This window comes from Caretta caretta, chromosome 2 (assembly GCF_965140235.1).
Source record: "Caretta caretta isolate rCarCar2 chromosome 2, rCarCar1.hap1, whole genome shotgun sequence".
Lineage (NCBI taxonomy): Eukaryota > Metazoa > Chordata > Testudines > Cheloniidae > Caretta > Caretta caretta.
The window spans coordinates 43,191,402-43,217,972 of NC_134207.1; the positions used below are offsets into that span (position 1 = coordinate 43,191,402).

General features: G+C 43.2%; 2 protein-coding genes across 6 annotated transcripts in view; one reads left to right on the plus strand and one right to left on the minus strand.

Annotated features, from left to right (window-relative positions):
- The first annotated feature begins 2,016 nt into the window (after positions 1-2,016).
- Positions 2,017-21,315, plus strand: CCNE2 (cyclin E2). 3 transcript variants are annotated; one of them, XM_048841255.2, is made up of 12 exons: positions 2,017-2,074; positions 4,038-4,076; positions 4,169-4,295; positions 4,510-4,566; positions 6,736-6,887; positions 9,293-9,428; positions 12,612-12,758; positions 13,714-13,809; positions 15,076-15,210; positions 16,302-16,413; positions 18,162-18,316; positions 19,655-21,315. In XM_048841255.2, the coding sequence occupies exons 2-12, from the start codon at positions 4,063-4,065 to the stop codon at positions 19,754-19,756; spliced, it is 1,233 nt and encodes a 410-aa protein (XP_048697212.2). In that variant the 5' UTR covers positions 2,017-2,074; positions 4,038-4,062; the 3' UTR covers positions 19,757-21,315. The 3 variants fall into 3 exon arrangements, with proteins under 3 accessions (XP_048697212.2, XP_048697213.2, XP_048697214.2); XM_048841256.2 differs by having other exon boundaries at positions 2,036-2,069; XM_048841257.2 differs by having other exon boundaries at positions 2,064-2,069; positions 4,172-4,295.
- Positions 21,240-26,571, minus strand: part of INTS8 (integrator complex subunit 8) — a 75,717-nt gene continuing 70,385 nt past the window's right edge. For all 3 annotated transcript variants that reach the window (XM_048841250.2, XM_048841249.2, XM_048841253.2), the window contains 5 exons: positions 24,513-24,563; positions 23,353-23,426; positions 23,217-23,281; positions 21,707-21,750; positions 21,240-21,453 (listed from right to left, as the gene is read on the minus strand). In XM_048841250.2, the coding sequence (XP_048697207.1) occupies positions 21,337-21,453; positions 21,707-21,750; positions 23,217-23,281; positions 23,353-23,426; positions 24,513-24,563 (351 nt within the window). In that variant the 3' untranslated portion in view covers positions 21,240-21,336. The remainder of the gene's footprint in view (positions 21,454-21,706; positions 21,751-23,216; positions 23,282-23,352; positions 23,427-24,512; positions 24,564-26,571) is intronic.

Below are 26,571 nucleotides of genomic sequence, written 5' to 3' on the forward strand. Positions count from 1 at the left end.
ATAGGAAGGGGGTGTCTGAGGCCTTGTCTATGCACAGAGCTCGCACCATTTTAACCAAAATTGTTTTAAAAATGTATTTATTTAAATCAGTATGCCCTCTGTACACCATGCTTGAATAGACTTATTGCTGGCTTATACTGAAATTACTGAATAAAGGTAAATTGATCTAAACCAGCTGTAAACCAATTTCAGAACATCTGCACAGGAGTTTGCATTGGTTTAACTAAATCTATTTTAAAACAGATTTTAAAATGTGGAAAGTTTTATGCTTAGACAAGGCTTGAGACACAGAAGGTGGAAGAGAGGGGGACAAGAAAAATACTAGGATAAGAGGACGTTAATTTTTAAGTATTCTCAACTGTGTGTAAAGTTGAATTTCTTTTAATTTTGGGGAGTTCTGGTTGCACTCAAACTTTGTTCTTATCGCTTACATCATCTATCCAAAATCTCTGTGGAATTTAGACCTGAGAGCTCTTTTAAAAATACATTAATGTTTTTTGAAACATTTGGGAACTTTTACATTTTAAATGCCCACCATTCCTACTGAGAGACTTGGAAAAGTCTGCTACATTCAAGAGATACACTGAACTCAAAGTTGCTGCTGCCTTAGGAGTGAGTTGATGTCGAGAGTCATGATGACCAAAAAGAAGGTCCAAATTTAGCCATAGGCTTCTGTCAAATATCATGCGCTTTTATGTCAGAGTAATACAGCACCTGGGTAATGAGAATTAAAGGACCTCAAATGATGCTGAACCATAGTGATGTCAATGCTCCCTCTAATTGAAACTGGGGAGGGGAGAAGGTTCGGGTGAGGGTAAGGCTAAGACCTGCTCCCAGTGTGTAAGCTAGTTTCTCTCTGGTTAAACAGAACACTGCCGGATTTTAAATTCACTGTTATGGGAGCCACGCCGCGCACTGCTCTATGTTTACATTTTGCAGCCAGCTCCACGTTGTCGGCCCTAACTCCCTCCCCATTGGCTCGAGGCTGGCCCTGACTCCGCCCGGGGGTGGAGCTCCGCGCCGGGCTGCGGCGTGTTCTGGCTGTAGGGGGAAGGCGTCGGTGGGGACAGCTGTGCTGTTCCTTGCTGCACCCCCCCGAGCAGGAATCTCGGGCGCATTGCCTGGGCCGGGCCGGAGGCGACGGGGAGAGGTGTAGGGAGTTCCTGCTCTGTGTGTGTGTGGAGCTGGGCGTGAGGCTGCTGCTGGCGAATGACCTCCCTTTGGGAGTTGCAGCCGCCTGGCGTGTAGTGTACTGGACTGGGGCAGAGCAGAATTGTATGTAGGTCGGTGCCTGTATGGGAGCATGGGGAACCCGAGATGAGGCTGCATATCCCTGCAGGGGTGAGGCTGCTGTGCCCTGCCCCTGGGAGCAGCAAGTTGGGGTGCCCTGGGCCATGTTGGGGGCAGGGAAGGCTGTCTAGGTGGGGCCCTGGCTGTGTTGGGGGCAGAGCACATAGGGGCAGGGAAGGCTGCCTAGCGGGTGCCCTGGCTGTGTTGGAGGCAGGGAAGGCTGTCCAGTGGGTGCCCTGGCTGTGGTGGGGGCAAGCAGAGCACATGGGGCAGGGAAGGCTGTTCAGTGGGTGCCATGGCCTGCTGGGAGCAGGCAGAGCATATGGGACAGGGAAGGCTGTTCAGTGGGTGCCCTGGCTGTGTTGGGGGCAGAGCACATAGGGGCAGGGAAGGCTGCCTAGCGGGTGCCCTGGCTGTGTTGGGGGCAGGCAAGGCTGTCCAGTGGGTGCCCTGGCCGTGGTGGGGGCAGGCAGAGCACATGAGACAGGGAAGGCTGTCCAAGGGTGCCCTGGCTGCATAGGAGAGGGAGGGTGGGGGACTGTTGATCTCTGGAGGCTTGTCGGACTGCTGGAGAGTGCAGCAGGCTGGGGGTGCCCTGTGCTGCATGGGGGGGCTGTGCACGTGGGGTGTGAGTAGGGCGCGGGTGTTGCAGGGAGGGACGATGACGGGGGGTGATGAGCCGGGACGCACTTGCGCATGCGCAGGGGAGGGCCCGGGCGGCAGTATATAGGGGCTTGGCGCCGGCGCCAGCTGAGCAGCAGTGAGCCGGCCGACAGCGGGTGAGGTGCGCCCGGCTGAAGGGTCTGGGGGTCGGGCAGGCGGGCGGGCAGGCTGGCGGGCAATGCATGAGGGGGTGTCCCCGAGCCTGGGGCAGGGCCGGGGCGGGACGCGGCGAGGCGGGGGGGGACAGATGGGCCGGGGTGGGGGGACAAGGCGCTGAGGTGCCTGTACCGCCCCCTCCTGCGGGCTGGGGGGCGGCGGGCCCGGGGGTCGGCGGTGGCGCCCCGGCTCTGGAGGGCCCGCTCCGGGGCGATCGGCGGGGACTGGGCCCCGCGCGGTGGCGGGGCCGCGGCTTGTGGCGCGGCGGGATGCCCGCCCGGGCGCTGTTTTGGAGGGAGAGTGGCTGGGGAGAGGTGTCTGGCGGGCGCTCCCCATCCCGCCGCCGGGCGCCCCCTGCGAGCCTCTCTGAGCATGGGGGCCCTGGGCACGCCGGGGGCTGCGCCTCCCTCCGCGGGGTGACGGTGGGGTGTCGGCTGCAGCCCCCTGCCCCCCAGCCCTGGGGTGACCCCCTTCCGCGCTGGCCCCTGTTGGAGTGGGGGCCGGGGCGCCGGTGCCTGAGGTTTTGGAGGGAGACTGGCTCGGTGCAGGGAGGGAGGGGGGTGGGGAATCCGGCTGGGGCGGCTAATCCAGCCCCTGGCTGGCCCCATTATACCGCCCATAGAGGGTAAAACGGGGGGGGGGGCGTGTGAGGAGGGGGCTCCCCTCCCCCCGGCTGAGTAACTTAGCGCGGGGTGGCGGGTGCCCGGCGGGAGACCCGCATTGCCTCCCACCCGTGAACGGGGCAGGGGAGGCCGTGTGTGGAGTGGGGGTATGTGGAGGGGGGGTCTCCCTGTGCTTGGGGGGTGGGGGGGACTGGCTCGGGGTGCAGGGCGTCTGGCTCGGGATCCTGCCCTGCTCCCTCGCTAACCTTGCCCCGCTGGGAGGGTGCAGGCGCACGGGGCGGGGAAGGGGCTGCCTTTTTGGAGGGAGCCTGGCCCCGTGCGGGCGCGGGAGGAAAGTGCCCGCCCGCGTGGACCCCCTGCCCTGTGACATGCGGGGGGATGGGTCCCCGGCAGGTCCCGGGGGTGGAGCGGGGGAGGCCTCACCAGGGGGACGCCCTGAGCCCAGCCCCAGGCCGCTGCCGCCTGCTCTTCCCCGCTCTCTGTAAATTGGCGCGGAACCGGCATTTCAGGGGCCGGAGAAACGCGCAGAGCCGGAGCAGCTCGCAGAGCCCCAGGGGTCAGGGAGTCCTGGCGTCCTGGGTAGAGTCCTCTCAGAGCTGGGGTGGGGAGAGGTGTAGCAGCTCCAGGGGGCCCGGTGTGCAGGGGACAGAAATAGCTAGGCGAGGAAGAGCTGTCTGGTTCTGTACATAAGGTGGGTGAATACACACTACTGCTATGTGTGTGTATTTTTTGAAATGTATGTCCTATTACACTGTGTGTATACATTAGATGAGTGTGTATATAATAAAAAATAATATGGCAGTGCATATAAAATATATGGTGGTTGTTTAATGTGGGTGTGTATTTATGTATAATAGACCAATATGCTACACTAATACATTGAAGGTGGGGAAGAGGAGATGACTGGGCTTAGTATGCCCTTTCTCTCCTTGCACACGCTGGATTCACTCTCCACCACCTAGATGAAGTATCCCCCTATACAAATGCACTGAATTAAATTTGCTATTGGTGTAAATGGGCACATGTATTTTGGAAAACATGGATTTACACTAGTGGTGAATCTGATCATGCATATGTATACCCTATATTGTGTGATTATGTAGATATAAAATACATGCACACTGTATATTTGTACGTATGTGCACACATACTTTGCATTGTGCTCTGATGCCTAATGGTGTAAAGCCAGTGTTGAAATGTGCAGCCCAAAAACCTTAGTGTTAAATCTGAGTTAAGCTCTGTAGTTTGCCCCATATTTCTCCTCTTGGGTCTATGGACTAAGTTCTTGTTCTTCCTGCATTCCAGGAAGGGATCCTACAGCCCAAGGAAGATGTCAAGACGCAGGTAATTTCTGACAGCTTCATAAACCAAACTAGCCTATGCCCCTTTAACAACAGCTGCTCTCTTCATGCTATATACGTTTTTCTCCTCTCCAGTAGTCGTTTGCAAGCCAAGCAGCAGCAGCAGCTGCTACCACCACCCCCACCCTCCTGTCAGAAAGAGTCTCCACAAGAGCTGCAGGCACCAGAGTCTCTCCAGACCAAGAAGAGGAGAGCAACAGAGGTGAGCAAGGGACTAACTTACCTGGAAATATACAGGATTGGAAGGTTTGTTTCCTATACCTGCTGCTGTAGGGGGACAGGGAAGAATTGTGTTAGTTTTCTCAGTAGAACACATGATTAGGAAGTGGAGCAAGATGGTGGTGGTTTACTCTGCGCACTGCTTTATATGACAGTATGGTTGAGGGGCATTGATCAATTAATGTCTTTCTCAACAGGATATCCAGAAAGGAGAAGATGAAAAGGTCATTAAAAGACATCAGTATGAGATTAAGGTAATGCATTCATGCATACAAAACAGATTGGAACTCAATATGGCGGGGGAGGAGTCCTCCCATTTTATATATGCATTTGGCACTGGAAGATGTCAGTTGGGTCGTGAGGGGAAGCTACTATTCTACTGAAGTAGAGAGTATCATTGTTCAGGAACAGGACTTCTGAGTTGTATGCCCTCCTCTGCCACAGGCCGAAGGCTTATCTATATGTGGAAGGTTATTCTTGAATGAGGTCTGGTGTGGATTTAAAATGGAATTAATTCCAGAGCTTGTCTTAAACAAGAATGTTACACTGGTTTAAAACCGCAGCTTAAATTAAACCTATTTAGTTGAATGGGTGAAAAGGCTATGTGGGTGCTCTTATTTCAGTTTAAACCACGTTTATTTTGTTTTTTCTCAAGTCTCTTAGGAATCAGTTTAAAATGAACCAAGATAAGGCACTCTTAAACCAATGCAAGCCCTCTTATTTTAGTTTAACTAAAGCAGATTAAAACAGCACTTTGACTTTCCCCGAAGTCATAGTCAGGTCTTGTCTACAATAGTTAATGTCTTCTGGTTTTTTAAAAGAATGGGAATAATACTTAATTATATCAAAGGAATACACTGAAGCTAAACATGATGATTGTGAAGTGTTCTGAGAGATGGAAGGTGCTATATAGGTATAAAAGTTACTTTATTAACCAGCTGCAATCAGATGGTTCCATCTCACTAAATAGGTTTGTATGTATGGGATGTGTGCGTTTTTCATATGCAGTATTCTGCAAAATAAACGTGTCCTGGAACAGCTCTGTGGGCTACAGCAAATCTCATCCCATTAGAAATCACTTGCTGACAAACTGGCCACATCTTCCCTTTTTTTTTTTTTTTTTTAAAGGGATTTAGCTCACTTTTAATCTGCTGCCTATATTCCATACAAATTTGATGTCCCCTCACTTTCATTGGTGGAAACTTATCAATAACTATGTTTATGCCTTCTCATAAGACTAAGCGGTCACCTGATGAACTTAATAGGCAGCAGGTTTAAAACAAACATAAGGTACTTCACACAATGTACAGTCAACCAGTGGAACTCATTGCTAGGGGGTGTTGTGAAGGCCAACAGTATAACTGGAATACAAAAAAATTAGATCCATCAATGGCAATTAGCCAGGATGGTCAGGGACACAACCCCATGCTTTGGATGTTGCTGAGCCTCTGGCTGCCGGAAGCTGGGACAGAATGATGGGATAGATCACTTGATATTGCCCTATTCTGTTCATTCACTTCGAAGCATCTGCCACTGGCCACCATCTGAAGACAGGATACTGGGCTAAATGGACCATGGGTCTGACCCACTGTGGCTGTTATGTTTTTAATTAAACAATCATGAAACAAGTTAGAGAGTCAGTTGTATAACAGGAATGACTCCCATATCATTTTAAGGTTTCCTGCATGAATAATTTTATATGTTCCTTGTTTTGGGTCTCCATTATGTATCATTTTTGGTCCTTGGCAGGCTGAAAAGCTGTTGCTGCTGCTTGACAGGTTCGTATCTAGCCCTGGAACTATGTGTGGGCAGTTTGCCCTTGAATAGTTAATTGACAGTAATACATTGCTGAGTCTCCACTGAGGTGCTGTAGATAGTTCATTTCTGTTCTTTCCTCCTTATGTTCCCCAGATGAAAAGTAGATAGTGGAATTGGCTGCTGTGTTCCCCATGACATTTTAGGTATTCAAGAGAACACAAATGTATTGTTCCACAGATAAATAAACTGATGGTTCAAGCAATGGATTAGTTACACCTTGGCTGATAAATGACAAGTTATTTACCTCCCAAAAGCCAGGTTCCTTTGATTTATCAGAATTACGTGCATGTGGTGGTTCCACCTTGACTAGAAAGTCATTCTTTTGTTTTCTAATTTTTCAATACCCATATGTATATCCTGGAACACTTGAATAAACTAGCTTTTAGTTAATTTTAAAATAAATTCTCACACATTTTGCTTATGTTTTTGAAATTACTTATAGCATTTTGAAGGATATTGAAGCTAGATGTACATGTAACCTGTACATAATAGACGTTATTCAATTTCTTCATTTATTTTATTCTGTTTAGTATGTACCTCAAAAGCAAACTGGGCAGGTGAAGTAAGCACTTATAAGATTTTTTTTGTTGTTGTTTACATTGTAGAGTTGTTGGCCACCCACAATATCAGGAGGCATCTCCCCCTGCATAATTATTGAAACACCCCACAAGGAAACGGTAGCTACTGACTTTTCCAGATTCAAGAAATACAGATTCAGAAACCTCTTCATAAATCCATCACCTTTGCCTGAATTTAGGTAAGTTATCTACATATTATTCCAAATTGTGATACAGTGAATTCGACACTATTAATTTAACTGTGTCCAATATTGGGTTCATAACCAGAGACAACTAAAATCTTCACTCCATCCACTCTGATTTCCCCCCTCTCCTGGTTCCCTCACCTGACCGCCCAAAAAATCTTTTTTTTTTTTTTTTTTTTTTGCAGGGAGGGGAGGGGGAACACAAAAGCAAAGAGGGTTACGTTAACTTTTCTAATTGGAGCCATTCTTTATAGCTTAATATCAAATACCAATGTAAAATCCAGTCATTTGCAAATATTATGATGTTTGGTTTGGGTGGTGTGTTTTGTTGTTTTTTTTGTTTTTAAGTGAACCGTATTCATGGCTATTGGAACCAGACATTTTGAAAACCTAGAGGCCAAAGAATTCTTAGTTACATTTTCTTTAAGGACTCTAAAGTATGTCTACTGTTTTGACCATGAGACAGTGTGTTATTCATTCTAATGCCTTGGCGGCTACCATAGAGCTATGCTGATAAAAGGCCTGGTTTGAGGTATAGCCCTGGTTTTTCCAGCTTTGGGAAGCATTGTGGAGGCATCATCTTCATAGAGACACTAGTGAGGAGGAAAGGTCTCCTACTGGTGGAAACTAATTATAGTGTGGAGTAGATCTGCTAGAGAAATGTACAGAATATATTGTATGGAGCAATCATGCACTTCCCAGGTGGATGGACTAGAACTAGATGATAACCTGATTTGAAGAAGCCTTCAGCCTCTAATGTCTAAGGAATTCACACAGATTGGGGAAGCGTATTAGCTGGATACTTCTGCTAAAATGTTCCAGCTATGAAATAGTTGTTACATAAATTATCATGGTGTTTGAGTTAATACGCCACTGAGATGAGTGAATAGGTTCCATTTTTATCAGTTATTTTACTCTCTAAAGAACAGAATGATGAGGTGAGTAGGACTTGGAAAATTTAGCAGATGCCTAATAGCCCACAGTAGATATGAAAGATGAGGATGGGTGGGTGATCTCTGTGAACCCAGGAGCAATGCCCTTTTGAGAAGCTGAACTCCTTTATAGCTTCCCCCACCTGCAGTTTCTGGAAAGGGTGCTAAGATTTCTTCCAGAATTCTGTTCATAGACTCTACCCTGTGGACTCCATGTTTCATATCTGTTGAGCTAATAAGTATCTGATTTAAACCTCATTCAGCTGCAGTACAGGAAAATCACTCACTTCTGCCCTTTCCAGAGTTGCCTAGCAGTTGTAAGAAGATGATGGAAAGGGGTCTCTGATACTTTTAACCCCATTTTTGGGGATCCCCTTTCCTTGAATAAATCCAGCAAATACTTCTGCACCTTCTCATATCTTTCACCAGCAGCTGAGTAAAATTGACGTGGCCTTTTGCTTGGTACTATTCAGAACCTTGTGGGTAGCAGTGGAACTGATCCATCTTGTGAATGTGACTCTGTTGCTGCGTGGCAAGAAGTAGGAGCAGCAGCAGACACTGAAATTGATAGTCTGAGTGAGGACTGATGAAGACGACAATACATCAGTCAACATGCGATTCAAGTTTTGGAGCACTTTCTGAGGCTATGTTTATGCTTAAAACGCTTCAGTGTAGGCACTTAGAACACCACCTATTGCTGTAGTATCACTGTGGTAATCCACCTCGTGAGAGGCACTAGCTAGATCAATGGAAAATTTTTTGACCTAGCACTGTCTATACCAGGGGTTATGTCAGCTTAACTGTCTGTCGGGGGTGTGGATTTTTCACACCCTAGGAGACTTACCTATGCCGATCACTTTTTCAGGGTGGATGAGCCATTAGTGACTACATGGTGAGATGTGTACTTTAAAAAAACACATACCAAAAAACCCCAAAACACTATAATAATGCAAAGTTAAAATGATACAAAAATGATGTAGGAAACAGGAAGGGAGAGAATAATGAATTCTTAACACCAGTAGTTTGGTCTGGCTTCTAGCACTAAATCAGGTTGAAGGGTGTGGGGTGGTTTTCTTTTTTTTGGTTGTGGTGGGTGTCTTAAGTAGTCTTTTATCTATTTGGGAAGCCCAGTTTTCAAATGGATCAAATCTGAACTGTATGACCAAATGGACAGGCAAAATAAGCAACTGTGCTCCAAGTGGTGACTTGCATGTGTGTGTACTTGAACGTTGGGTTATTCAGATATATCTTGGGTTTGGTGATTGATAGGCTACTTCTGGGATTTCAGAACAAAGTATGCCTGTAGTTGTCTAACTTTTTTAAAATATTTTTTTTACCAAATATTTTTTCTGATTGCATATAAACAGGTAACTATTGAAAAATTAACTTAAAATATAACACAATAAGATAAACATTTGTATCTTTTTGTAAAGAGACCTCAAAACTTCATATGACTTTATTCCATAGCTGGGGAAATTCCAAAGACGTCTGGCTCAATATCCTGAAGAAGGAGAACAAATATGCTCACTGCAAACATTTTACATCGCTACATTCTAACTTGCAACCACACATGAGGTCAATACTCCTGGACTGGCTTTTGGAGGTATATTTTGAATTACTTTATATTGTGCTATGGCTGTAAAATAGATCAGTATAAAAGCAAAGACTTTACATAAAGTGCTAATATCTGTGATCGTGTAGACATAAATGACAAACACATTTTGAAACAAAGTTGACCATGCTGACCTCTAAAATAGAGCAGGGAGTATTCCTTCTTTTTGGCCCTTTTTAATGCATCAGTATTGTGGGTAGAATGGAATGAGTGAATTGCCTTAAATCTTTTTTTTTTTTTTAAATGAAAAATGCAGTTCTATAAACTTTTTGTAAATTTGACATGAATAGTTTTTGACTGCTCACAAAATGGCCAGAGAAGGTGGTGCTGGTGCTCCCCATATAACGCTTAGCTCAGTTGTTAAGGCACTCACCTGGGATGTGGGATAACTAGGTTCAAATTCCAGTTCCGGAAGAGAACCTAAATGGTCTTTCTCCTCCGCCCCCCATTCACCAGAAATTTCAGATTGTTATAGCTGAATCCCCCCCCCCCCCCCCCCCCCCCGCAAAACCCAAACAAACCTGCAGCTGAACTGAAAAATTATCTGCCCATCTCTAGTTGTGGAGAATCCTGCTTCAGCATGGTTGTAAACTGAAATGGTTATAGCATGATTATATATGGGACCTTAATCATATCCCCAAAGCTTGGGACAATCTAATAGCTGAATAGTTTTGGGGACATGGCTAAGGCCCTGTGTATGGTACAGAAAAGATCAGTGTTTATAGCTGTTTCTCCTGATGTTTATATTTAGTGTTCCAAACACAACTCCCCTTTTAAAATAGATTTGTGCGTAAATGGGGGTGGGTCAAATTTTGCTCAAAAGATTTCACAAGTTTGCTTGTGCAGTACCTTAAAGGGGCAATGGCTAGCTTGATAACTGTTCAAAACAGTTTGACGCTCTCCCATTGGCAGCCAAACCACATTCAAAACTATTTGAGACTGGATTTGTTTTGGAAATGGTTGAAGAACACAGCTCTTGTATTATAATACCCTCTGGTTTTAGGGATGTCTAACTGTTGCTCCACTGGTGGATCTGAGAGAGATTGTGAAACATGGTAAATTTCATGACATCAAATGTGCTCCACACAAGTAGCTGTTAATGTTGGTGGCCACCAATGCCTTATTTACATTAGAACTCCCATTATTGCTATTGGCAATGGAACTACACAGGCTGTAAATTTTTCCCCTAAAATTTACCAGACTATTATCAAAGTGATGCAAACTACAAGATCTCACCATTTACTCCCAATATGTTAATATATTCAACACCTCTAAATTTGGCTCATTGTCATCTTCTAGAGACCGCTATTAGTTATGAAAAAAGAAAAGGAGTACTTGTGGCACCTTAGAGACTAACAAATTTATTTGAGCATAAAGGTGCCACAAGTACTCCTTTTCTTTTTGCAAATACAGACTAACACGGCTGTTACTCTGAAACCTGTTATGAGTTCATCCAATTTGAATGAAAATGCAACTGATAGCTCTTAAGTAGCTCAGAGCAGCGCTGTATGTCACAAGTAGTCAGCATGGTGCATCTTACTCTCATGCTCCCACCATTATTGTTGGCAGTGGTGGGAAACTTTAGAGGGTGGGTGAAGAGGGCTAGTGTAAACTAAACCCTTGTGGACAGTGCCAATGAATAGTTTACAGATTGAGGTACAGAAAGGAGGATTGCTCTAGTTCATCTTTAATGTATCAGGAAAAGTAACTACATTGCTCCTTTCGGTTTCTACATGCAAGCTTGTTTTGTATATCCAGTGAATGTTAAAACTGCATGTCCTACTTTGGCTATGTCTACGCTGCACTTTTGTCAGTAAAACTTTTGTTGCTCAGGTGTAGGAAAAAAATACACCTCGATTGGAAAAAGCACTGATGAGGACAGCACTGTCCGTGGGAGACGCTCACCTACCGACAAAGCTACCACCCCTTGTTGGGGGTAGTTTTTATTTTGCTGGCAGGAGAGCAGCTACACTGCATGTCTTACAGTGGCACGGCTTAGGGGCATAGCTGTGCCGCTGTAAGCTGCTCAGTGCAGGCACAGCCTTTGTGTCACTTCCCTCCTGATGTGTAACTTAACACCACACTGAGTGTCACTACTGAATTTGACACAAGTAATTCTATAGGAATTGCATCCACTTGCTTCAGGATGGATTTGTCCCCTACCTTTTGTTTAAGGCCTTATCTAGCATAGGAATTAAAGGTATGATGTTATGTATTAGCTAGCTAATACCACACCTTTTACCCTAGTCTAGACTAAACAGTATTTGACCCAACTGGTAACTTCTCCCCCACCCCCCCAACATTAGAATGGGAAACCCACAAACCAGACCATTTCAGATTTTTAGCCCCTTCCACTATGAAATATCTAGTGACATTGATATTTAAATTAAGTACTGACTTTGCACTCAGTTGAAACTAATTATAGGTGGAACAATTCAAAACCACCTGAAACAGTAATTCAGGAGGCATGAAGTTGTTTGCAGAGAAATTTAGTAGGTGTGGTTTTTTTGTTTTTTTGTTTAAATTAGGTAACATGTAATCTTAAGGGGGAAATGGCTGGCTTAATATCTGCCTGAAGTTAAGAGGAGAAATGCAGAATCCTAAATAAGATTGAGTTTTTTGGTGGATTTAGCCTTTTTTTACAATTCATTTTAAGGCAAAACAGGCATGAAACTAAACTGATGTTAGTTGTATGCCTGTTTTGCCTTAAAATGAATTGTAAAAAAAGGCTAAATCCACCAAAAAACTCAATCTTATTTAGGATTCTGCATTTCTCCTCTTAACTTCAGGCAGATATTAAGCCAGCCATTTCCCCCTTAAGATTACATGTTAATTAAAAAAAAAAAAAAAAACACCCCAAAAAAACACACCTACTAAATTTCTCTGCAAACAACTTCAAAACCAAGACCTTGTGTATCATATTTGAAAACTTGCTAGCAGGTTGTGCTTAACCCTGGGTGTTGAACAGATTTTCCCCCCTCCCCACCCCCAAGCAAACCACCACAAACTAACAAATTTGGAAACATGACTATCTTTGTTCACATTAAGGACAAAATTGTATTTTACCATTAAAACAGGTTTACTAACATTTATACTTGCGGGGGGTGAGGGTGGAGAAATGCATCACACTGTAGAACAGAAAACTTTACTTTTTTTTTTTTTTTTTGGTCTTAGGTATGTGAAGTATATATGCTTCACAGAGAAACCTTCTACCTAGCTCAAGATTTTTTTGATAGATTCATGTTGACACAAAAGAATATCAATAAAAATATGCTTCAGCTAATAGGAATTACCTCATTATTCATTGCCTCCAAACTTGAGGTAAGTGGCTATATGCATGGTGTTTTTAGGGTTGGAATATCTTAACTGCTTCTTGAAGAGAAATGATCAACATAAAAAGAGATTCAGATAATTTGTTAACCTGGTATTCTTACAAGGAACACCTGTGATTAGAGAAATTTTCTTTAACTTTTTGGATCTTTTAGCCTTCTGTGTGTAGTCAGTTTCTGTTTCCCATGCATAATCCAAAAGTCCATCAGTTTCCTCTGTGGCCTTCTACACAGCAGTAGGGGACAGAAACATTTTAAAGAGGGGCTTTTTCTTTTTTCAAAACCACAGAAATTGGTAGGTGATCAGAGGGACAGGCATAGGACCTGAAACTACTGAACTGTTGAAATAAGATTTCAAATTGATGTTTCTTTAAACCTGGTTTTAAAAAACAAACTTTTTTTATACTGGCAAAAGCCCTAGTATAGATGCAGCTATACTGGTAAAAGTACTCTTGCTGGTATAAACTGCATCTACTAAGATTTAATATAGCTATTGGTATATAGATGTCTTCAAGGAGTGGTATGGTAAATGGTGTTGTGTTGTTTCACTGGGGGTCTCAGAATCGTCGGAGCAGGTGAAGAGCCTTGACTCTGAAGGTGATATAAGCAAGAAATAATTCTGTTTTGGTCAACATTGCTCCCCATCCATAAAATTGGTTCTAATAAAGTCTATGATGGCCTGTGGAATACATAATGTCTGCTCTATTACTATTTAATGGTTGTGCACTACAAGTTTCTAGCTCACTTTTTGTGGACCTCTAAAGTATGAAAGGCTTATGCTATTGGTATTATCATAAGAAATAGCTGAAGTACAGCTATTTCAATTGAGTTGATAAAATGGTTCTGTGTATAAATCTATATAAAGAGTCACAGCTGTCTTCTGCAGTTCGTTTGCATTCTTGCAGGATACAAAAACCCTTCTGATCTTGAATTTTTTTTTTTTAAAGGAGATATATGCTCCTAAACTACAAGAGTTTGCTTATGTCACAGATGGCGCTTGTAGCGAAGATGATATTATAAGAATGGAGCTCATTGTATTAAAGGTAATGTAACAGTCTTACTATTTTGATTAGCTGGTTGAGTGATAGCCCAGTAAAGCCTTTCATTTTAGCATCTTGTTATATTTAATAACTGCTCTCTTGGTGCCCTTTTCCCCATCCGTAGGCAAAAAGTAGTACCTCACTTCTAACTTTCTGAAAAATTTAATTTTTCAGAATCTCCTAGGCTGACCTCCTTTAGGGTGGAGGTCTACTTTAAGGGCCCCTCTTTGCCACCTAAGTCCTACTTTTTGTTTTCTGCAAAGAAAGGGTCGGCCCCCAAGAACTTTATGTAATGGAAGGTGGCTTCTCCTTCCCACCCCTCCTCAATAGGCCTGGCTGGAGGATGGCAGGCTGGGGGTGGAGAGGAACTTCTGAAATAGACCATACAAATAGTCAAAAAGACTGTATTAGAACCTGTTGGAAGATTTTATTGAAACATTTTTCATCAAAATCTAATTGTTCTGCCCTACCTTTTGATGAAATTCTACCAGAAACCAGGCAGGCTTTGAAACCTGGTTACCTGCCAGACTCCTCTACAGACCACCTGGCAGGTTGACCAGTAACCTGGAATCCTGACTTATGGCTCCTTAGCAGCCAGCCAGGTAGACTGCCCTGCAGTTGGGGCTTCCAGGGTCCCCGGCTTTGGGCTGTCTGCCAGGTGGAATGCCTCCATGCCAAGGTTCCCAGAAGAGTTGGGTGGAAAATGGTAATCTTGTTCTGCTGAGAACTTCGGAATTTTTTGGTTTTTATCCTGAGTCCTCCAAAACTAAATTATCTGTGCTAGGCTGCAGCTACTGTAGTTCCAGTTCCAAGGCCATGGCACATCTTGGGAATGTATGATTTGCTTCCCTAGCTCTTATGTGCATCTCCTGCATGAGGACACTTGCTCAGTATTTGTGAGGCATCTTTTGGAGAAGGTGGGGGGAAAAGGGTGGGAAAGATGTTCTGGCTGTTGTTGAAATCCAGGCTTGTTCCAGCTCTTATTTCTAAAAGTCAGAAGTTATTTCCAGAGCACATGTGTACTTGAAATCGTAGGGGATCTTGCATGTGATTCCAGCACATAAGTGCATGACAGAAGGTCTGGCTGACCTAAGTGGAGTTGAAAATGGGGAAAGGAGACTGGGTAAGATGGTGGGGGTAGAGAAGTTGGTTGGTTGGTGTTTTTGTTTTTTATATATAAATAATTGGGGGGAGGGATGGAAGGAGGTGCTATGCACTTAAGTTCTTATTAAAAACATGAAATAAATATATATAATTTTCTATCTGTAGGCTTTAAAATGGGAACTGTGCCCAGTGACAATCATTTCCTGGCTCAATCTTTATCTCCAAGTGGATGCTTTGAAAGATGTTCCAAAAGTGCTGCTACCTCAGTATTCTCAGGAAAAATTCATTCAAATAGCACAGGTAGGTAGTTTCAGTCAGTGCACGCTGCTTAACATGCTACTGTTGGTGACCTAGGCAGAAGTGTATATGCTGTAAAATAAGATTTATAAAAATACCTTACCTACTGTTAAAGGAACAAGGCAGAGTTTTATATGATAATATCTAAGTGGTTCCCTGAAGGTTGGTGACTATTTTAATTAAAAAAATAAAAAGTGCAATAAGGTCACTCGATGTAATGCCAACAATCTAAGCCTCTAGGAGCAAAAATGCCCAACAGCACACGCTTCTATCTCTCTCCCCGCTCCCCCACCCTTGCTAAGCTTTTGTTAGTAGGGTTCCAGTGTCCATCGGATGGTTTTATAGCCTAGTTTTGGAAGTGGGGCCAACACTCATTAAGGAAACCATGCTATAACTGTTTCAATACACTTGCTGGTAAGCTTTGATCCCAGGGTGGACAGGACTAGAGTATTACACAAGGTAGTGCTTGATGGGTGGCAAAGGATTTTAAAGGTGTGAATGGATGTATGTGTTAAGTTGCTTCACATATAAATAAAAAAAATCAAAATAATGTACGTTCTCTATTTGGGAAAGAAAGAAAGAAGGAACTGAGTTTGGTTTAGTGCTCCAAGTGTTTTTTCATACTAATCTCTGTGCACATTTTTATCAGCAGTATAAGAAGCATAAGTGTTACTAGATGGGCATATGAACCTAGGAACCCCCCCCCCCTCTTAAATCTATACAATTTTGAAACTGAAATAATTGAATCATTATGGACTCTTTCCATGTTCATGCTTGGTCATTCAGATGGCTGTTAATTGTGAGGAGGCCAATCCCCAAAACAAAACACTGAGCTAGAGCTGTAGATTCTGGACAATCGAAAAATTTAGAACAGAGTGATTTGGTTAGACCAGTGCAACTTCATGGCCTTTGTCTTGTGTTACAAACCAGTTTACTGAAAGGTCCCTTAGTCTTAAGTTCTAATATTTTTATGTGGGGGGGGGAATAAATGGTGCCTGTACAGTGTATCTCTTTTAGTGGTTTAGTCCTATGATGTGCCTGGGACTCTCCCTCTCATAAAAGAAACTTTGTAACCATTACTATTGTTTTCACAGCTTTTAGACCTATGTATTCTAGATGTCAGTTCTCTGGACTTCCAGTATAGGACACTGGCTGCTGCTGCACTCTGCCACTATTCCTCAGCTGAGGTAGTTAAAAAAGCTTCAGGTAATGTGGTCTACTACTATGAGAGCTAATTAAGTGGTTCCAGTTCATTCCTATATCACACCTTAAATGCTTGGAGCACTGCAAAACTTTCTAAAAATTGAACCTGAGGTCATTAAAATTATCTTGCTTTTAACAGCATGCTTTTTGCTGCTTTTTACTTAAAAAAAAAAAAAAGTGTTTCTCAACTTGATCAATTTAAAATAGATTCAGTTTTGGATCTATTTTATTTTTCAGGTTCCTCATTCACTTGCACCCCATACTATGTTAGGGTCACAACCACTGGAAGCATAAAATTTTTGTGCCTCTGAGGTGAAGTATCTGGAAACATAACAAAATATTTTGTTGCTCCTGGTCTGCTGCTATTTCTGTAGCTGCTGCTCTGTAAACTAAAAATTCAACAGCAATCCCTATTAGTTTATGATCTGGCTCCAGTAGCCTGTATCTTGTTCTTTCTGGGGAAGGTGATTTGTTTATCATCAGTCATTCTTGACTGACAGCAGCACTCCAGGATAAAAACTTTTGTGGGGATTCCTATCAACCTGTCCTCTTGAAGCAAAGGATTCTGAAGTGGAGTGGCTGGACATAGCAGAAATAGGTTGATGATATGAAAGGACAAACAGTAATTTTGGGTAATGTTAAAAAGTTGGAGTTTTGGTGACTTAACCTTATATGAGTGTGTTATGTGGGTTTTATTTGTGTTGACTCCCACAAGACAGCATGCCTTTGTCAGTATTGGGATTCATCTTCATGCAAGGGGATAACTTGAAAAATGTAGCAAGATTATTTTGATATAGTGATGTCTGATTATTCCTATCCCTGTGCATGAGATTAATACAGTGATATTGATAGATAAAGAGGAAGTTAATCAGAAGCTGCAGCACTGATACATCTGAGTATTTGGGTCCCAATTTGTTACTTTTGTAGAGACTATTGGCTACCACAAAACATTTCTTCCTTCTCTAATATCAGATTTTTCCTGTCAGGCCTGCTGTAAAGTAAATGATTAAAAATAGGAGTTTATAATTAGATGTTCTAGGCCAGGAACTCCCCTTACTTTCTGCTGTGAGCCCCTGGTTATTCCCCATAGTAGTAGCTTAATGTAACTTTATATAGAGGGGTAGGTTGGCACCTCTCACTTAAGATACCAAATACTGAGGAAAGTGGAATACCACAGGAGCACCTCCATTTTTTTTGTCAGATTTTTCTACTGGATTTTAACTATTTTCCCATTTTCTGCTACCCCTCTATTAAGAGCAAGAGCATGAAACTGATCAGATCTTGTACCTTCCCTGTGATGCTCTTCTATAAAGACCTGCACAGAGCAGTGGCTCTTAGCATGTCCAGGGTTGCTGATTCCACATCTAGTCTATTACTGAAGGCCAGTGAAAAAGTTTAAGCCTTATGAGAGGGGGGATGTTTAGGAGTGTGATGATTGTTCATATGGTTTGGGGCTCGAGTAAAACTAAATGTTTGCTATCTTAATTCACTGGGATTATATGACAAGACTTTGACCCCTAAGTGGTAGGGCAGGATGCAAACAAGTCACTCTAGGTAGGGTTTTTTTTAACTCTAACTTTAAACCTGCAGCTAGTAACTATATCAATAAAGATATGCACAAAGCACAGGAAAGTGGAAACAAGCTATTTTAGCCTCTCATTTACCATGTTAGAATGCTGGGCAGGGGATGGATATGCAGCTAGGTTTAGCTGCACAATGCCTAAAAGCTGATATTTTATTTTTCTCCTTAGGTTTAGATTGGGACAGCATTTCAGAATGTGTAGAGTGGATGGTACCTTTTGTTAGGGTGGCAAGAAAAGCCCCCGTGAAATTGAAGAGTTTTAAGAAGGTTGCAGTGGAAGACAGACATAATATCCAAACCCACACAAACTACTTGGACATGTTGGTATGGCTTTTTTTTTTGGTGTTTTTGTCTGTATATCAAACACTGATTTGTAGGATGCTTAAGCTTAAAACAGGTGGAAAACAGTATAGTTCCTAAGGCTCTGCCCACATACTCATTGGTCTAGCTCATAGGTTTTCAACCTTTTTTCATTTGCAGACCCTTAAATTTCAAAATCTTAGTTGGTGGACTCCTAGGGGTCTGTAGACCACAGGTTGAAAACCACTGGTCTAGCTGACTAGAGGCAAGTACCATGGTTGGCTGGGGAAGAGTCAATGAAACCTTGGTTGTATCACTGTATCTTCCAGGTACTTTACAGACCTGATGCATATTTTCCCCTCTGTTAAACAGCCAGTTACTCCACATCCATATATGTAGCAAAGGCTGTCATGTGCTGGGGAAAGGATGACTGGCTAGGCTGCTTACACAAACATGGTGAAGGAGTATGCCTATCTCTGCAAAAGGATGCTGAACTAGCAGCAGGAAGACCACCATAGGTCACACTAGGCTTCTAGAAGGAGCAAAACAGCTAGGGCCCATAACTGTTTGTCACACCTGGCTATAATGTGGCACATTTCATTAAGATATGTAGTATGGACAGGCCTATACTACCTTGTCACTCTACCTGCAGGTAGAGTTGCTAAGAATGTTATCTGTGGAACAGTATTGACGTTTTTTAAAGTACTGTTGACAGTAGGGCCAGGTGTTTACTACAGGCAGTTTTGTTGACCCCAACTGTGCCAGATGTCCCATTGATAAACTATATACCAGTAAACATGCAACCTTATTTCACTAATGGAGGTGTGTGCATGTGAGTGAAATTTACTATACTGCTACAATATGCAGCCTCACCAAATCTAGTATTCCAGTAAACTGGTCCTAGCACAGCCATAGGCCGATTAAAGCACTCTGCCAACCACTTAAGGACATGGTGGTGATATAAGTCCATGTTTGCACAAGGAAACTACTACCATAATTGGAATGCCATTTTACTTGGACCTGAAGTTGTAAAATAAGAGACTCTCTCTTGACTATTTGAATACACTAATGACCAGCAAGTCTCTGTGTAGTTTGAGGTGCTCAAGCACTTGAAATACCTGAATTTATCTTCAATTCCTATCCATTTTCTCTCCTTTCTAAGTCCATGTTAAGGACTACCTTGAGAAAATTCTACTTAAACTAGACAAAAGTATATCTGGGATATTTAAATGTTGTAGTAGTAACTGTAGCACCTCAATGGAAGATAGAGCCTTGAATAAAGAACTAAGCACAACCCTTATACAATGCAAAGTGAAATCCACTTTAACATTGCTTGGTTTTTTTCTCTTTCAATTTACATAGGATGAAGTGAATTGTGGAGTAGCTCTAACAGCAACAGGACAATTATCTCCAGGGTGTATCGGAGGAATAATAACACCCCCAAAAAGCACAGAGAAAAAGTGAAAGTATGGAAACCACTGACAAGACAAATGCAATGAACACTCAGTGGTAGAAACTCCAAAGCAGGACATTGTTTCAGTACAAAGCTACCCTAAAGCAGAGACTCAATCTAATCCTTGAACACTTTCTGCCTCTCAACATCCTGTATAGCAATTAGACATGTCAAACTGAGTAATGGATAGCTTTGCCTTTTGCAGACTTCAGATTTAAGAATTGTTATGCAACCCCCTTCCCTCCCTAGGTTACACAGGAGGTTGGACTAGATCATTTGGTCCCTTCTGCTTTTAATCTCCACTACAGGAGGAATATTAACTAATTTAACCAACCTTTAAATTATGAATAGTTCCATTATGGATTTTTTAAACTTGTTTTAAAACATCTTGTAGGATAGCAGGAGAAACAAAGCTATATTTGTTCAATGTGTTGCTTGTTAAAGCAACAGTGTACAAATTCCCTAATAGCATGGTGACTATTTTCTTGGTATAGTCAGCTTTTAAACCTGACTTCAACAACAAAAAAGCAGCCCCCTTAACTGATGTCACCTGTACCAATACCACTTTTTCCTGGTTTGTATGGTGCTTGCAATATCTAAAGTCAAAGGCCATGTTTAAGTTGGAAATTTAACCTGACTGCATTTAGCAGTTTTGCCTACCTACCTTGATGTTGGTGCAAGGGGAATTACCATTTGAAGCCCAGGTGAGCTTCTAAGGCCAAAATAGCATCTTTATATGGGTAGGGCTAGATTAAAGCCTCTGCCTAGACAAGGCCTAAGTAAAGTGACAGATTACTTTTAAAATTGCTTTGGGGAAGGGCTGCTGAAGAGGTGCTAACCTGAACTTGTTCTAAGTCCTAAGTTTGACCTCAGGTAAAAGTAACAAGTTGCTGCTGATGTAATTTAACTGGAAAAATAATTGAAGGGAAAATATTCTACTACATATTAAGAGCTAAACATGGCCCCTTTTAAATGTAGAGCTCTTAGCTAGAACTATAGTGGTTTTAGAAAGAGGTACACCTTGACTACAAGAAGTCTACAGCCACTCAAAGTGGAAGCAGTGTTTTAATACCCCATACTGTGTAGGTATCAATGTTTAAAACAGCATTAACCACCCCTCTATTCACTACCTCTGCTCCTGCCATGCTTAGCTTCTGTTCTACAACAGCAAGGAGCATCTTTTTGATCAATTACATGCTTCAGGAAATCTAGAGTAAACAATTTTATAGAACTCAAAGCAAGACTCTTGATGGCAATGTGTGAGCTGTGCTTATTCAATGCACATCATCACAATAAGTAATAGCCTCTATGTACATATTTTTAATCAACTGTATTAAACTCAGCATTTTCTACTAGTTTCTTAATTTGAAGCAATGAATTCAAGCTTCAGCTGATTTAAAGCATTACATAAGTTAGTATTCCAGCTCTTCTGTATAATTTTGTAAGATAAGGGGTTTTATTGTAATATTTCATCTATTTTAAAAAAACACAATATGCTTGTAAATATGTATTGTATAAATTTCAAATACTCAACACATGAGTTAAATAAAGTGAAATATTTTCCACTCTACACCAGCATTTATAGGAATGTTTAAAAGTAAAGTTTTGCCATTGCTTGAAGAAATTTCTTTTTTCGTCTCTGTGCAGCAAGTTGCAATACTTCTTCTGGATTGCTAGCATTCAGCTCAGTCTGGCCAATAGCTTTAATCTTTGAAATACAAAAAACAAGAATTTTTCTAATACAAGTGAACAATAAGGTTATTAGTAATAAGACAGTTTTTGCTTTAGTCCAAAGAGTAAGTATATTTCACCTTTATAAAAAGTGAATGTTGATATGAACTGTGGAATAAGCATTAACTTTATAGTTTCAGCTAGGCCATAGAGGACTGAACAAAACTGTTAAGATGTAATTCAAAGCTAAAAAATCCCTACCACCCAACCCCTCCCCTTCTTTAACTTACTGCTATTTGTCTCTTGTCTGTCTCTCCTCTCTTATGATGGAGATCTGAACAAGAGTCAAGGAAAGTATTCATGTGTAATACAGCAACACTACAAATGAGCTGTGATCTAAAATGCAAGACACTTACATAGTATGTCCTGAGCAATAACTGCTCTGTTAATGGCTGAGCAAGTCACAGAACAGGGTAGAAAAGTAGTTTGTGTCCAAGTTCCAGTCACATCAAAAGCTCTATACACGCTGAGCCAGCAAGTAGTAGTATAGATGCTCCTTTCAACCCCAGCAGACCTAGACCCTGACCAAGGCAATATGACAACACCACCTATTACTCCTGAGGGGACTTTGTATGCCTGCAGAAAAGCACTTTTACAGTGATCGTGACTTCTCTGTTGTAGCAAATAAATTAAGTACATGCTAGTCATGAAAAGGGGAGGGAGGTGGTGCTATGCCCTTGCCATTGCCAATTTTGCATCCTTCAGGTAGCTCCAGTTGACAGGTAGTGACTTGATGTCCAGTGAATTACTGATTGATTGCCTACTCTTGCACATGTGCTTGGGTGGGGGTAGAGGTGGCCAAGATGAACAGGGGCTTAAGGTTTATGGCCCCTGTATTTCAAACCAAATAAAGAAACCCAAAGTAGGGAAGCAATGTAGGGGGGAAACCATGGGTGTAGTGTTTTAGGGGAGTAGAGATGAGGCATGGGGGGGTACATAGAGGGTTACATGACACTGTCTCCCCTCATTTCTGCAAGCACAGAGCTGCCCAACTGAAGGAGGCTGCATCTGAGCTCCACTGACATTAGCTGACCACCACCAGTTGTGTGCTTTCTGTGTGCTGGGAGCCTTCTTGTTCTCTGTGCAGAGTGCCCATAGTCAGGCAAGGTAAGGGGAAGAGGCAGTGGAGGTGGAATGGGGGAGTGAGAAAGGGGATGGAAAAGTGGGAGCCTGGCCAGCAGCAGGGGAATCCCACCCTGACAAACCGTACACCTGGACCCCCCACTCCCTCAAGACCCTGCTATTGAGCCTCAACCACCTTCACCTGGATCCCCTGCAGCCAGAACTCCCCACCCCAGGCCCTTTTCATCCAGACTGCCCCACACAAACCTCTCACCCCACCCCTGGCAGAGTGGGCAGGTCCCAGGGTGTTTCACAAGTAGACCCCCTCCTTGCACTGTGTCAGGGTCAGGTGCAGCCTCACTACAGCATACCAAGGGAGCTGGGGGCTTCAGGGTAATCTCCCACCTCAATGCAGCCAGTAGCCTGTATGGCCCCCTGCCATGCTGGAGCCATATTTATTTATTAACAAATAAAAGTTGCAGAATTTTGCAAAATTTTAAAATATTGTGTGCATAATTTTTAGGCCCAGAATTGCCTCAAGAGTAACCTATTTATATCTACGCGTTTAGCATGAAATTTAACAGCAACTCAACTGTCAATACACTTAAGCTTTTTGTTGGTTTTTCAACATGACCCCACAAGATGCTTTTGCTTTAACTATTTCTAATGAAAGGATACATGTCAAGTATTCCAAAATGGTAACATCCCAGATGTAGTCATAGTAAGAATCCATAGCATCATGGCTGAAACAGAATATCAATTAATTCATGGAATATGTACAGCATTTTAATTTTAAACATAAAAATGTTTTTACCTGTTTTGTTCCTGCAGTGCCTTAAATGCGGTTTTATAGTCTACTTCTCTGAGGAACTGGCATAAAATTGCTACCTGTAGGAAGAAAGACTAACTTATTTCCTTAAAGCTTGTCTCTTTTCATGCTGTAATATTGGACAAATGTTTCTCCACTACGTGGGAAATTTAATAATTACATCTAGTTTTCATAGTAAATGGCTTTTCAGTCTAAACTTTGTGTTTGCAGAATGAATCAAAATAGCAGAAGCAAGGACAGTAAATTAAGCTTTATGAAGTGGCTTTGCTCCAATTAAGGGCATAACACAGCCTTTCAAGCCAGAGTAATACCAGCAGATGCAGGAGGGAAAAGGTCAGTCAGACCTGCTAACAACTCTCTATTTTTAGTCATCTATTCCACCCCACCCCAACAATAGCTTGGTGTAGGTCCAAAAGAGATGGTGATTAGGTGCAGATTTTTAAAAAAATGCTTGCAAGTCGCAATCTTGGAAGGGTAAAAGGAACTCACCTGAAGGGGTGGGGGAGGAGACAGAGGGTGACATGCCATTGATCTTTGCAGAGTTGGCTAATCCTAATTTACTTTTTCAAAGGGTGGAATCTTTGGCTGGTGGGTTCATTCTAGAGGACAGTTTTTTTTCTTTCCACAAGAGGGATCCAGATACTGTTGAGTGCAGCCCTGTTAGAATTCCTGCTCAGCCCCACTGATCTCTAGATTAGACTACCCTGTGTGGCTGTTAGGTTGAGCAGAGTCTGACTCCAGCCCTGGCAAGGATGTGCCCCCCATAATGCAAATCCCATTACATTCCCCAGCTGCTAGACTGGGCATTAAAACTCAAGGGGGTGGGGGGAGAGATTGCAAGGAAATGAATATTTTAAGATTAAACACATGAGAAGCTTGCAGTCTTTCTGAACTCAACTAATGTACTGACTAAGTGAGTTCAGATCTAAAATTTCATTGGCTGGTTCTGAAGCATTATCACAATATTTTGATTAGTTTCCCAACTCTGTCAGGGAATGTTTATGGAAACAAAACTTCTACATTTTTAAAACCAGATTTATTTTGTTAATTTTTTTCTTTTAAAGAGTGAGTTTGGACTTAAAATAAAAATGGACAGTTCTTTAAAATGAGTCCTTATTTAAAGTGGCACCTGAATACACTCTTACCTGGGTGTGGCAGTTGAGCAAAGAACAGCACTTTATCATTCTTTTTATCACCTATGGAGAACGAATTCACAAGACAATTACAACAGCTTCCAAAATGCTGATGTTTACATTAAGCACTTGTTAGCAAGTTATCTGACCCAGTAAACAAATGGTAAATAATTGTACAGACATTCTTTTCTTTAAAGATAAACTGAAGAGGTTATTTACCTGGAACTGGAGGGTCTTCAAGATATGTTGTACCTATTTGGATTCCAAATGTGGGTACGCATGCACCAGAATGTTTCATAGCAGTGTCCATTACCCTGCAGGTGTCGTAAGTTGCCTTGTTCTCCCATCCGAGGTTATACAATAAACGCTCTTTTATCCAGCACTTCACCAACTGGCAAAGTCTATAAACCGGCATTTCTGATCTGCACTGAAAGTCTGGTTTATAGTGTACGGAGTGCGGGACCAGCAGGGGGCTTGGGCATGGGAGGGAGCTGGATCGGGGGGATGGGGGGGCCCCACACCTCCGGCTGCTCCCTGTCCCTGCTGCTCCTAGTGGAGGCGTGGGCAGGCAGCTCTGCAAGCAGGTGCACTGTCTCTGTCTGCAGGCGCCACCCCCGCAGCTCCCATTGGTTTGTGGTTCCTCAGGTGAGCTCCCCAACCTGTAAGGGAGGCATCTGTTGTGATCGTGGATCATGGTGTGGGAGGAGTGAAGGGGGCACTGATCAGGACCTCGGAAGGGTCGGTCCACCAGTGAAGGATGCCAACACCTGCCATAGGATCAGGACCTTGTTGTCTAGCTGGTCTGTGTCTGGTTGGTAGACGGAGAGGAGCCAGATTTGCAAGCAATGCATGTGGGGGTAGGTGTGCAGTGTCACTGAGGTACATGCCGTTATATGGCCAAGAAGGGGAGAGAGTGGTGGATGGTGGTCTGGAGCTTACGGCTGGGGTCCGTGATTAGGGTTGTGAAGCAATTTCTTGGAAGGAAGACACATGCAGCAGCAGAGTCCAGCCATGCTCCAATGAAGGCAATGGTCTGGATAAGTACGAGGACTGATTTCTCTTCGCTAATACAAATGCCAAGAGAGGTGAGGAGAGCGTGGAGGGTGTGGATGGCAAAGAGGAGGGTTTAGCAGTAGCGCTCAACGAGGAGCCAGTTGTCCAGGTTAGGGAAGACTGAGTAGCCTAGAAGCTGAGTAGTTTTTGGGCATCAAAGAGCAGGTCCTCTATAGTGATCTGGACCTATTTGGGGAGCCCAGAGGACTGCATCCAGGATTGCAACACTGCTCGAGTAGCAAGTGAGCAGGAGGCCAAGTAAGCTGCGTTCATGGAGGACTGAGGACCCACCTTGGCCACCACATGGCCCTCATCAAGGAGCGATCAAGAGTCCAGGTGCTCCAGGCAGCAGGCACACCAATGCTGGGCTCAGAGATGGAGCTTGCACCAGTAGATTCTGTTTGTGCTTCTCCTTATGCTCCATCCAAGGCAGCTTGAGTGCTGGGCACCCTTGTCTATACGCAACTTGTCTCCGGACCTGGTACAACTTGGGGAGGCAACGCTGTATTTGTGAGCAGTCCTGGACAGGGACCTGCCCTTATGCCCTGGGCCATACTTCTTAGTCTCATGGCAGCGCTTGTCCAACTTCTTCAGTACCATCAGATCTGGCGCCTGAGAAGTGGACAGGGATGGGGAGGGTCTTGGTGACGGCCATTCAGGCACATGGCTTGCTCCATTAAGAACTTCCAGAGGCGAAATTCTCTAGCCTCACGCATTTGAGGCGGGAATGATTGGCAGATGATAGAGTGGGTGACAACGTGGGCCTTGCCAAGGCAGTACAAGCCAAATTGGTGCTCACTGCTCACAGAGAAGGAGCACGGGCACGAGGCACAGTTGTTATAACTGGACATAATCCCCAGGAGAGGTCATCTCCCAAACTGGGGGAAAAACTCCAATAACCAAACTAACCTAATTACTAACACTAACAACAGGAAAACAAAACAAAACAAAATTAACTACAGCGAGACTAAGAGTGCGAAGGAACCAGGGATTCTGACTCCAGCTTTGTGGTGGTAAG